General features: G+C 37.6%; 1 protein-coding gene across 4 annotated transcripts in view; it reads left to right on the forward strand.

Moving 5' to 3' along the window:
• LOC127795126 (midasin) overlaps positions 1–13,582 on the forward strand; it is a 94,114-nt gene that overhangs the window by 40,139 nt on the left and 40,393 nt on the right. For 3 of the 4 annotated variants that reach the window (XM_052326588.1, XM_052326589.1, XM_052326587.1), the window contains exons 25-35: positions 4,847–4,997; positions 7,447–7,520; positions 8,893–9,037; positions 9,617–9,715; positions 9,874–9,974; positions 10,093–10,182; positions 10,267–10,332; positions 10,454–10,618; positions 10,716–10,923; positions 11,025–11,917; positions 12,063–13,577. In XM_052326588.1, the coding sequence (XP_052182548.1) occupies positions 4,847–4,997; positions 7,447–7,520; positions 8,893–9,037; positions 9,617–9,715; positions 9,874–9,974; positions 10,093–10,182; positions 10,267–10,332; positions 10,454–10,618; positions 10,716–10,923; positions 11,025–11,917; positions 12,063–13,577 (3,507 nt within the window). The remainder of the gene's footprint in view (positions 1–4,846; positions 4,998–7,446; positions 7,521–8,892; positions 9,038–9,616; positions 9,716–9,873; positions 9,975–10,092; positions 10,183–10,266; positions 10,333–10,453; positions 10,619–10,715; positions 10,924–11,024; positions 11,918–12,062; positions 13,578–13,582) is intronic. The other variant, XM_052326590.1, reaches the window with a different exon arrangement.

A 13,582-nucleotide genomic window follows, 5' to 3' on the forward strand; every position in this document is an offset into this window, starting at 1 on the left:
ATTGCCGTGTTATCTTTTCTCCTCATATGTGTGAATTTTAGGCATTGAACACGAGAAAGATGATTGGTGTTGCCGAGGTATAGAATGGGCTATAATACTTGAAGAAGGAGTGTGTTTGTCTTATAGGGGGTCAGCCAAGGCTTGCTTGTTCATCCTAGTCTACTTATGATCTCACCAACATCTGGCTTCATCACTACCGACTTGGCCGTCCTCCTTTCCCCTTACTAAAGACTATGTTCCCTGCTTTATTTAGGACTTTAGATTTGAGTACATTTCATTGTGATGTGTGTGAAATTTCAAAACATCATCGAGTGTCCTATCCCATTAGCAATAAATTATCTTCTAGTCCTTTTTCATTAATTCATTCTGATGTTTGGGGACCATCTAGGAGACCTAACTATTTTGGGGCTAGATGGTTCATTTCTTTCATAGATGATTGTACTCGGATGACTTGGATTTTTCTTTTAAAAGACAAAAGCTACTATTATTACTGTTCTACCATACTTCCATGAAATGATTTTCACTCAATTTGGCTCTCCTATCTAGAAATTTCATATTGATAATGCAAGAGATTATTTCAATCATCACTTGCATAAGCTCTTTCAACAAGAAGGAATTATCCTTGAGTCTTCCTGCATAAATACTCCTCAACAAAGTAGAGTAGCTGAACGGAAGATGAGGCATCTCCTCAATGTTGCTAGAGCCTTCTCCACTATCATCATGTTCCTAAACATTTCCGAGGAGAGGCAGTCCTAACAGTAGCCTACTTGATCAATTGAGTTCCCTCTAAACTTCTAACCCATCAGGGTCCTTTTCAGTGTTTATCCTTCTACTTTCCAGACATTGGTTTGCACACTCCTCTTCCTCTTAAGATGTTTGGCTATGTGTCATTTGTTCATGTTCCCAAGCATCATCAAGATAAGCTCGATCCTAGAGCTCTTAGGTGTATCTTCCTTGGTTACTCCCCTACTCAGAAGGGCTACAAATGTTATCATCATTCCACTAGAAAATTCTATGTGTTAAAGGATGTTACTTTTGTTAAATCTCAACCCCTCTTTGGCTACTCTAGCATTGGTCCCTAGGGGGAGAACCTGGAGTATGGTGACCAAAGTGTTGTTCTTCCTAGCTTTGATTTAGTTCCAACAAGCTCTAGTGAGACAAAAGAGAATGATCAGTCCATCACATCTACTCACTCACCAAGCTTCAGTGAGTAGGACATACCTAATCAAGCAACTCAGCAGCTACCATCCTTGGTTAGGTTTAAAGGCTCTCCTTATGTATTCAAGAAAAGACCTCAGTCTATTCTGCATCCTCAATCTGAATCAACATCAGCTCCCAACCCAGGTACTGAAATCATTCAACCCTCGGTTCCTTCTAACCCTATTCCTAATGATTTGGATCTCCCTATTGTTGTCAAAAAAAGGGGTTAGAAGCTGTACTCAACATTGATTGGCCAACTATATTTCTTATAATCATCTTTCCCAAAAGCACAAAAGCTTTCTGACCTCATTAGATACCATTGTCATTCCTAAGACAATTGATGAGGCTCTAAAAGATCAAAATTGGAAGCAAGCTATGCTGGAGGAGATGAGAGCATTGAATAAAAATCAAACATGAGAGCTGGTGCCTAGACCAAAGGGGGTTATTCCAGTAGGCTGCAAGTGGATTTTTAACTTGGAATACAATGCGGATGATACATTGGAGAGGTGTAAAGTTCGACTAGTGGCTAAGGGCTATACTTAATCCTATGGAGTAGACTACCTTGAGACTTTTGCTCCTGTGGCAAAAATGACAACAATGAGAATACTCCCATCACTAGCAACATAGTATGGGTGGTAGTTTCAACAACGAGATATGAAGAATGCCTTTTTACATGGGGATTTAGAAGAGGAAGTGTTCATGGAACTACCTCCAGGATTCTAGAAAGAAGATTCAGGTAAGGTATTCAGGCTTAAAAGAGCTCTTTATGGCCTCAAGCAGTCACCACAAGCCTGGTTTGGTAGATTTTCGAAGGCAGTGAGATCTATGGGATATCATCAAAGCAGATCATACCCTATTTATTAAACACTCAATGTAAGAGAAGGTGACAGGCTTGCTAGTTTATGTAGATAATATAATTGTTACATGGAATGATGGTGAAGAACAAAAAGTCCTCAAGGACAATTTGGCTTGGGAATTCAAGATTAAAGATCTTGGTACAGCTAAATATTTTTTGGGAATAGAAGTGTCTTATTCTAAAGCATAAAATTTTCTATTCCAACGCAAGTATATCTTGGATTTGTTAGCAGAAACAGGACTACTGGGAGGAAAAGGAGCCATCGTGGAGCCTAATATTAAATTGAGGGAAAGCCTTAACAGTTAACCAGTGGATAAGGGAAGATACCAAAGATTGGTGGACCGCTTGATTTATCTCTCACATACTAGACCTGAGATTGCATTTCCTGTCAATCTAGTAAGTCAGTTCATGCATAGCCCAACTGAAGAGTATATACAGGCAGTGAAAAAGATACTATGCTATCTAAAAACAACAGCAGGCAAATGTATTTTGTTTAGGATAGGTACTGAGTTGGATATTAAGGGCTACACAAATGCAGATTATGTAGGATCCCTCATTGATAAAATGTCCACAATTGGGTATTGTGTGTTTCTAGGAGGGAATCTTGTGGCCTAGAGAAGTAAGAAGCAAAGCATTGTGGCCAAGTCCAGTGTTGAAGCAGAATTCAGGGCTATGGCCCTTGGTCTATGTTAGTTACTATGGCTAAGGATTGTTCTAGAGGATTTGAAAATCTCTATTAAAGGTCCAATCAAGTTATTTTGTGATAGGTAATCAATCAACCATTAATATTGTTCATATTCCTGTTTAGCATGACAGGACAAAATATATAGAAATAGACCGACATTTTATAAAGGAAAAGTTGGATGCAGGTCTAATCCATATTCATTATGTTCCATTTGAAGAGCAAGTAGCTGATGTTCTAACAAAGGGCTGGCTGCTGGAAGGTTTGAAGACTTGATATGCAAGTTGGGAATGATAAATATTCATTCGCCAGCCTGAGAGGCAGTGTTGATTCCTTTAGGATTAACAAAATGTAGAAGAAAGAAAGGTTGTCTCATCATCCGATAGGGAAATTGGATGCTGTTCTGATCTTGTGTTTTTTAGAAATTTCTAAATCTAGATTAGGATACTTTCTTAATTCCAACTTAGGAAACTTTCCTAGGATTGTGTATAGGTAATCTTTCCTTATTTTCATGTGTTGTAATCTTTCCTATGTTGTATAATCCTCATCTCTATAAGAGGACTTGTATGTTTACATACGAAGTAAGGAAGAATTTATTCAGTTTTCACATTATTATATCCCATGCCATTTTGTCTTGAATCCACGAGAAAAGATACATTGAATTTTATACTAGCTGCCTGTTACCTAATGCAACCCCTTTCTGTCATCCTAGATTGGGACTATCTAGAAGTGTCGAGGAATTACTGGCTGAGTTCCAAAGGGTATTAGAATGAGAATTACTTCGCTTTAGATAGCATATAGGACCCTAGACACCATCAAAAACTTAAAAGTCCTTGCAGTCCTAACTCTGGGCATCCCTTTCTGTCTCCTCCAAGCCAGATGCAGCCAAAGCAAGTGGAAAATGAGACTAATCCTTTTATACAACTTGTATTTCCTCTATACTTTCAAATGCTCAAAGATTTCTTCACACCAAACATTCCACTTCATGCACATTACACTTGCTTTGCAAATCTCTCTCTTACTTCCAACTAGGGGACATACAATTCAACAAGAAAACAAAGCCTTTACTGTCAACACCCAAACCTACTCCATCTGAACGGTTAAGGCATCATTGCTCCAATTGTCTCTGGTAACTGGGCAGCTAGTAAAGCACAAGATGGTTATCTGGTCGTGGTATGTTACACATATAGCACTTTTCTAGAATAACATTATTTTGCCTTCCTCAGATGTTGCATAGGCATCCTTTTATTTTATTGCTTTGATGTGGAAAAAGCTTTTAGCCTTTAATATGGCATATATTTGCTCATTCTCTGTACTTGGTTTATGGGACTCTTGGTTTATGGGACTGTAGTCGAGCAATCACCGAGTCATCCACATTGGTTAGTGTTTGTGTCAATTTGGCCTTGTTTTACGTTAAGGAATTTGTTGGGGGGGCATTGATGCTGGGTGATATGCCTACAAATGGGGGTTCTTTCTTTGTGATTTTTGGGCTATAGTTAGCTATACTGGGTTTTAGTCTCTGATTCTTTCCAGTGGAGGTACTTTCTTTATGGTTTGTTAAAAGCTGGCTCTTATGGTCATAATGAATTTGTTAATTTCTTCAAAACAAAGAGAAAAGCTTATTATCAGAGAATCATGTCTAAAGCCTGTGAATGGAGAGAAGAGCTAGTAAAGCAGTAAAGCTGTAGTTCTTGGATGTTTTGCTTGTAGGCAGAGATTTGTCCTGTAAAGTTTATTCTTTCTAGATTCTGCTTACTGGGACACATGCATTCTTCATTTTGGCTGGCTTTTAGTTTTATAATGATGCGTGTATATGATGTACTTTGAGTTGGAAATGACATGGACCTTCGGTATGTTGTATTATTGTACTTTGTTGTATTTCTTCTTCTTCTTCTTCATCATCATCATCTTTTCATTCTGTACATTATTATTATAAATACTGCTTGTACTCTTGGGATTCTCTGGGTTCTCGTGTGACGTACCATGAAAAATCTTTCGAGCTTCTTTAATATGTCTGCCTCATCTTTTTCAATTGATGCGGCAACAACAGGTCTTAAATTGTTCTGCTGTATTCTTCATTTTACCTTTTTTTTTTCTGGGCTTTGCAGTGGTTCGATCAATTACAGACTGGAAGAGCACTTACAGTAAGAGATCTTTTGTCTTGGATAGCTTTTATTAATGCAACCAAGGAAAGTTTACAACCTGAGGATGCACTCTTACATGGGGCTTTCCTTGTCTTGCTTGATGGACTAAGTTTAGGTACAATCCTTACTTTAGTGGGACATCTTTTCATTATAGTTGACTAAAGAAGTTGATCTATGTGGATTTTCTGTCTTGTAATATAGTTTAGTGCAATGGCAAGCTGTAAACTTGCATCTAATTTCCCTTGAGTCTGTTAGTTAGATTGCTATCTTGAATTATCTCCTCAGTCAACAATCATATGTTGTAAGACTTGTTTCTGTTAGAATATGCCCATAATAAGTTGAAACCCAGTGAACAAAACAATATATATCATGGGGAACTGGGACAAACAATTTGTACGAGCTTTTATACAAGAAATATTTTCTCATGAAATAAATGCAAGAAGGTTTGTTTTTCATAATGAAGAAATAAAATTCTTTTCTTTTTCAATAAAGCTAATTTCTTTTGCCAAACCAATACTTTCAATTCATTGGAGTCCCGTTAGCAGAATGAATTCATATAATAGTCATTGGCCAAGCCCGTGCTGGAGTAGATCTGCACATGTTGGCTGACACACACAGTTAACATTACCCCTACTAACTTGGGTCGTCAAGGTGCACCAGGGTTAAGTTTACTGCCGTTAACTTGCAGCATTCTATCAAAGGTCCTTCCAAAACATTTAGCGTGTGCACAATTTCATGTATCTGTCAATTGTACTAAAAAATTCCATTCATAACAAATCAATCATTAACATTTAAACCCAAACAATTATCAGTTAACCATTGAGCGGACAAAAGGAGTAATAAAGGACTTCTTTCGAGACTCTAGGCTCTACAATTTTTTTGACATAAACAATTTGGCATAGAGGAAGAAAAGGTATTGGAAGAAATAATTCTTTTTTTTTTTTTTTGCATTGCAAATTTCAATTGAAGTAAAAATAAATTGTACTCACCTTGACCGTTTTTGACTTTTAAGGACCGATCTCAAATACAAGCTTCTGAAGAGCTAGGCTACACCAAGACTTGCTAATGACTTCTTCCTTCAATCCTTCTCTCTTCTCTCTATCTCTCACTCTCTCTCTTCTTTCATGTTTATGTGATCTCTCAATCTACCCCTTTGTGTAAATCCCTACGTGGATTTGGAAACCTATTCTAATGACCGGTCATGTCTATCAGAATTCAAGCCAAAAGTTCAATAATCCTAATGACCTGTCATGTCTTCCCTTGTAGTAATTTTAAATGTGTAGTGTTCTGGGAATTTATGGGAAATGTGGGATAGTTACTATTAGTGGCATGGGAAAGATGAGAACTTTTAATGATAGGCTTCTAGAAACCAGCTGCTTCTTTGAATTCTTCTTTTAGTGCTGGTGAACTGGTGTCCATTGGGGGGCTTCCATGCTGATGGCAGGAGACATTCCAACTGGCCTTGGGCTAGGGACAGCACGGCAGGGAAGTCTATGGGCCCATTATTGCCTAGGGCCAGATTTTGGGCAGACAGTTTTGGAGATGGTTTGGGTTATTGGGCCTTGATATGTATCAACAAGGCTCTGTGCTCTGTGAGGGTAACGGAGGGTCGTCTTTGTATACAACCTTATGCTTGCTTAGCAAAGAGGCTGTTTTTACAACTTGAACATATGAGCTTTGAGTCACAAAGGAGCAACCTTGCTGATGCTGCCTATGCTCACCCTCTCTTTCTCATAGAAGAGTTGCTAAAATATGCAATGTGAACTTTTACTTGGACAAGGTTATTATGTATTCTTTTACTATAGTGCGGTAGATAGGTTTATTGATAGAATACTACCATTTTATTATATGTTAAAAAAGGTGTCCCTAGTGCACAAGGCTCCCCACGCTGAGGGTTGGGGAAGGTTTGTATTTGTATGTGTGGAAGCATCTAACTGTTTGCTGTAGCAGTTTGTTGTTGCTATTTTGTATCTGCAGCCTATGTTCATGTTTATTGATGTTTAGTATAGGCGGTAGTCTTATTTCCGATTGTCAAAGCTGCCTATATAAGCAGCGTTATAGTTTCTTTGTAAATTTAACATTCATTCTCTGATTCTCTGAATAAGACTTCTGCTTGGGGCATTATTTTCTCTCTGTTTCTTTTTACGTTCTCGACCTAACCTAGGGTTTCTACAGTATGCAAGTAGATATCTATTTCTTCTATGTCTTACACTATCTTCTTCCTAAATAGCATGGATAAGTATGTCTGGACAGGGATAATCACACCTTGAGACAATGGCACTGTTCGTGGTTGCCAGTTTGCAATGTATGCTATTTGGTTTAAATAAAATACAAGAGCTTTCAGTTAGTTGGAAGAGCCCTTTGTATAAAAAGTGGTTCATTGCTTTTTGTAGACCAATTTGTACTAACTTGATATTTCAGAGTCGTGGTGGTGGTGGTGCAAGAAGGTTATGGGTCTTTTGGTTGTGGGTGATCTACATGGTTTCCTTTATGCATCTGCATAAAGTTTCACTTTCTTCTTTTTTATTCTGGTATGACTTTTTTTTACCCCCATTGCTTTCCAGGTACAGGTATTTCAATGAGTGAAGCTAAAGAATTGAGGGAGAGATGCATGTTCTTTCTTTTGGAGCAAGTAAAGGTTTAGTGGTTTCTTTCACCAAATTTACTTTCAATGTTTTCTCAGGCACCATATTGTAAATTTCATATTTAAGCTGTTTGTTTTCCCAGCTTTTTGTACTTGTAAGAAATTCTGGAAATTATGATGAGGTCCACTTTATAAGCTTTCTTGTTTCAGTTAAAAACCTACATGGATATTATCATAAATTTGTCTTACAGCTGTATATAAAACAGAGTTGAACAACTTGACTAAAACCATTAGACTTGTCAGGCCATTAAATATGAATTGGCAACATAAGCTGTATGCTACTGATCTTTCTAAGTTCCTGAAATATGCTTATACCTTGTTGATTCTTGTACTGATATCGGGAGTGTAATATATTCTTTTTAAATTGGTTAAGATGCTTATATAATAAAATTTGTAAATCAAATGGCCAGGTGGAGAAAAGATGTAAGAGGCGATGGTGCTGTCTTGTATCTGTGACATATGTTTTCACGAATATGTACTTCATAAGAGATTTTAGAGGTTGCTTTTGAGGAAACCATTTTTACCATTGATTGGGAGATGCCATTTATAGTACCTGTATAGCTGATATGTGAAATAAAGAAAACATCTTTCAAGTTTCAACTCAAAATGTTCAAGAGAAGTTAGCATAGTGAAAAAGGATTGCCCTAACCATGATCATGATCATCATAAACTATACCTTATCCTAATGAAGTTTGGGTCGGTGGTACAACATTCATAATGTCTGTTGATTTTTAAAAGTCATATTGACAATACAAATCCATACAAAAGAACAATGTGTCAAAATTTTATGCTGTATGCCCTTCCTAATGCAACCCTCTAGCAAGGGAATGATGGGATAAAGTTCCACACCATCTTCATACAAAAAAGTTCCATAAGATGGTGGTGAATGGAGATAAAATTTTTATTTTAAGCAAAAAGAAAAAGGTTGCTCCGGCCTACCCATTAGCATAAAGAAACATGGAGTTCAAGTGAATGCTATGTTCTTGCATAAGTACAAATATGATTCAAATGATTTCCTTGGTCAAAGAAAATAATATTGTTATTTCTCTTTCATAACTTGGTTGGAGGGAAGACAAATTTTTCATTACCATTATTGATGATTAGAAGGTTTTTGAATATAATTTAAATTAGGGTCTAGCAGATTGTGATTTCAAGAAGGATACATTTTCCTACCACGTTCTTGCAATGCTGTATACATTACACTTGAGGCTCTTGTGACATGCTTTTTCTGTCCCATCTCAATATTAGTTATTGAATATTTTTAAGTTAAATGTTTTTATTAACCTTCTTCAGTGATAAAGCATTGCAATTTTGTTAAGCTTCATGAGTAAGTCACTAAATAATGCATGTCTTTTTGCTGCACCAGATGACATCTAGTGTGGTTAATTCAAACCTAGCCCCAATCAAAAACTATGGTTGGGGTGGGCTTGACACTTTTGGTGATGCTTCATATAACAATAATATGCATGGTGATGGTCTCTTTGGAATCCATCCTTTCTACATTCCAAAAGGTAAGTTTTTCCTTAAGTATTTTCTATTATGAAGTACTGCTGATCGCCATAATAGAATGTAAATATATGCCATCTTTGCACGTTGGGTTTTTTTACAATCGGAATGGTAATAGGATCTGGCTATTCCATGCTGAAATCTAGCTTGGGGATGCATAAAAATAAGATGCTTCTTCACTACTACTAATTTTTGATGTGTTGACTAGGGTTTATTAGTTGTGGACTTGCCTTCAAATTTTCCTTGTTGAACTTGGGAGTTACACTTATTTTTAGATGCTTTCATGATATATTTTCTATATTCTGTTGAATTGCTTATTTAATTTGCGCTGGAATGTTTTAAAATTTAAAATTTATTTTACATGCATGAAAAGAATGTATATGTGTTGATGTGGGTATCATTCCATGTTCAAACTCAAATTTCAGCCAACAACTTCTTGTCCTTTGGTTCCCACTAATTTTCAGCTGACTTCTTGTCCTTGGGTTGGCTTGGTCACTTTGTCTTTATGGAAAGCTTGCACTTTACATTATACAGGGAAGTCATTCCTTCCGAAATTTGATTTACTGGTAATTTGTTATATATAGGTGATGATCCTTGTGAGGTTGAGCAATTTGAATTTTTGGCACCAACCACTCGTAGGAATGTCTTGCGGGTCTTGCGGGCTATGCAGCTTCCAAAGCCAGGTAAGGTTATCCAAAAGTTGATTCTTTTAAATTTTAAACTTGATTATTTGAATATACCATTGACATGTTTACCTTATTAACTCACCCACCAAAAGTGTAGACACGACCTTTTATGTGAAAGCTTATCTGATATAATCCAATGTGGCCCCGCTTTCTAGTTTTGTTGGAGGGAAGTCCAGGTGTTGGAAAAACAAGTCTAATTGTGGCCCTTGGCAAATTTTCTGGTCACTCAGTTGTACGGATAAATTTATCTGAGCAGGTCATAATTCTCTTTCTTATTTTCCTCTGATCTTTTTCTGGCTTGCCTGCATCTTTGGCCATGCATCATTATAATTTCATCAGCACTAATGATTCTTTTATTTGCTGATATAGTGCAGACTGATATAATGGATTTATTGGGGTCAGACTTACCTGTGGAGAGTGATGAAGGACTGCAGTTTGCATGGTCTGATGGAATCCTTCTTCAGGTTGAAATGTTTGTTCTTGGTGTTGTTTTGTTATTTAAATGGAATTTGGGTTCAATTAAACCTTTTTATTGTTTTTTTTATCAGGCTCTGAAGAAGGGATTTTGGGTCCTTCTTGATGAACTTAACCTTGCTCCTCAATCTGTTCTAGAGGTTCTATCTTTTCCCTGTATTGTTGTCTAGTTTAATTTGGTCAAAATCTTTTTGTAGTTTACTTGGTCATCTGCTGCAGCATTATGCAAAAAGTTGATGCTAACATGTTCATCTACGTTAGGGTTTAAATGCGATCTTGGATCACCGAGCTGAAGTTTTTATCCCCGAATTGGGCGTTACTTTTAGGTGCCCATCATCTTTCAGAGTTTTTGCATGTCAAAATCCTTCTTACCAGGGTGGAGGCCGTAAAGGGCTTCCAAAGTCCTTCCTTAATCGTTTTACAAAGGTACATCTTATTGTTGTCTTTGTGGCACTCGATATTTAACTTGTTTTCTACAGGATATAAGTTATGACGTGACGTGGTTCTTTATAACTGTTTTCAGGTTTATGTGGATGAGTTAGTGGAGGATGACTATCTTTTTATCTGTAGCTCTATCTATCCCTCAATTCCAAGGACCTTGCTCTCCAAGCTGATTTTATTTAATAAGCGATTGTATGAAGAAACTATGTTATATCATAAATTTGCCCAAGATGGTTCTCCCTGGGAGTTTAATCTCCGTGATGTGTTTCGTTCTTGCCAGATTATACAAGGTTACTAATGCTTCTTCTTTTCTTTCTCCCTTCTGTCAATAAATTATGTTCACAATCTTCAATTTAAGTGGGCTTTCTATTTTGCTTGGCTTTGTGTTCAGATGCACCTGAGAGATCCCAAACCTGTTGCTTCCTCAATGTTATATATGTTCAAAGAATGCGCACAGCAGCTGATCGGAGAAAAGTTGTCAACATCTATGAAGAGGTCTTTGGACTTGAGCCATTTTTTAATCCATATCCACGTGTTCAGCTCAATTCACAATATTTGGTTGTTGGTAACACTTATGTCAAAAGGAATTCTCTTCAGTCGTCTAAAACATATGTCAGTGAACTTAAGATTTTGCCTGGGATACGTCAAAGCTTGGAAGCTGCTGCACTGTGTGTACATCATCGATGGTTGTGCATAGTGGTTGGTCCTCCATCATCTGGTAAGACTTCATTGATAAGGTTACTTGCCCAGCTCACTGGAAATGTATTAAATGAACTAAATCTTTCATCTGCATCTGATATATCCGAGCTACTTGGATGCTTTGAGCAATATAATGCCTTCCGCCATTATGAACTGGCCATCACTCAAGTCCAGTCCTATGTAAATGAGTACTGCTGCCTGCTGCTGGATTCTGCGGGAAAGGAATTTGTAAGAGACAGAAAAGATTTATTGACCCGATGGCTTGCCTTCTCATCTAACATTGGTTGCAGTCCTACAGATATTCATTCAAATACTGGTAACTGGAAGACAAAGGCCTTCGGTTCTGTTCCATTGTTAGTTGATATCATTGAATGTCTGAAGTTGGATCTTAAGCAACACAAGGTGCCTGTATCCTGGTCTACCAGTGATCTGGATAAAACTCTGAAGACAGTTTTAAAGTTGCATGAGGAATATAAAAGAAGAGCATTTTCTGCAAAATTTGAATGGGTAACTGGAGTATTGATCAAAGCTATAGAAAATGGTGAATGGATTGTTCTAGAGAATGCAAATCTTTGCAACCCCACAGTAAGCACACTTTTTTTTTTGGGTTGGCGTTATTAGTTCACATATTGTTTCAATATCCTGACTATTTTAATATCAACTTACAAACAAGCAAAAATCTTATGCTCTCTCCCTATCTCTTTCTTGTGCTCTCTCACTGTGAATACAGGTTCTTGACAGGATCAATTCCTTGGTTGAGCCACGTGGATCAATCACAGTTAATGAGTGTGGAAGTGTAGATGGCAAACCATTGGTTCTCCATCCCCATCACCAATTCCGGATATTTCTGACAATTGACCCCAGTTATGGTGATGTTTCCAGAGCAATGAGAAATAGGGGTGTGGAAATATATATGATGCAACCATATTGGCTGGACCATGGAAGTGGTAAAAGTTGTGATGGGAGTGAACTTAAAGATGCGAAGAGATTCCTCCAGCTCTCAGGAATCCCATTAGGCACAGTGGTTGATTTGATGGCAAAAGCCCATTTATATGCCAGGGTTGAAGGTTTGTGCCTGGATGTCAACATTACATTTCTTGAGCTTTCACGGTGGGTTCATTTATTCCAGAAGCTTCTCACAAGGGGTAATCAGCCTCTCTGGAGCCTTCAATTTAGTTGGGAGCATACATATCTTTCGTCCTTGGGGGAAGTTGAAGGAAAAGCTATCGTTGAGCATGCCAAAGTTGCTTATCTAACAAGGGCAGAACTTAATAAGTTTGAGTCATCCCCAGGATATTCATTGTGTCAGCCAGGAGGGTGGCCAGCTCCATTGAGTTTAAGAGATTATATAGGGCACTCAAAAGAAGCTTTAGTCAAACAAAATTGCATGTATCTAGAGTTTTTGGGGTCTCAAAAAGCATCTTATACATTTCATTCTGCTTGGGATCGGAGCCCAGTTGAACAAGCTCTTTATGCAACCAGATCTGCAGGGCCTTACTTGATGGATATGAAGATGTTGCATGTAATGATGTTACCTAACTCGGTGCATGAGATTACTGCTCGTTATGGTGGGCAAACAGAATTTGACTTGATGCTTGCTGAGAAAAAACTCTTGTTTGCTGCCAACTGGACCATTGAACAGGCCACTGCAAATGATATAGAGCTATATCTTATCTGGTTTAATTGGTTTGCTTCTCAGTTGCATCCATTTTGCATTTTCTTTAGCTCATTTCTGAGATTACTTAGAGAAGAACTAAAGCATCCAATATGGAATTGTATTGTACATTGCCAGCATGAGCTTCTGTCCCAGCTCAAACTGGATTTAAACTCCCAGCCAATACCAATGCTTTCCATGGAGTTAGTTGACCTTTACCCCCCAAATGACATGTCAAAGTCTTGCTGTGAGCAACTCTGTAAAGCAATTAACTGTGTAGGCCTACTAAGGGCTAGTTTTCAGCAGTGGCAAACTGAGAGTGAGTATGAATACAGTGACAGAGATCAGTGCTTTATACCATTTCTGAGATATCTGAGAAAGGTGGAGGAGAAAGTGCTTGATGTACTTGTTGAGTCTTCTTCTTTTGATTTGCTTTTTCAATTATACACGGAACTTCTTGAAGATCACTTATCATTTTGGAATGGCATCAACTTGTCCCAGTTTGAGATGATACTGATTCCTTGGCGTTCTTTGATGAAGAATGCCACAAAATTGAAGATATTCTGTCCAGAAGAAATTGAAATTTTACAGGTTGG

The sequence above is a fragment of the Diospyros lotus genome, chromosome 2 (genome assembly GCF_014633365.1).
Source record: "Diospyros lotus cultivar Yz01 chromosome 2, ASM1463336v1, whole genome shotgun sequence".
Taxonomy (NCBI): domain Eukaryota; kingdom Viridiplantae; phylum Streptophyta; class Magnoliopsida; order Ericales; family Ebenaceae; genus Diospyros; species Diospyros lotus.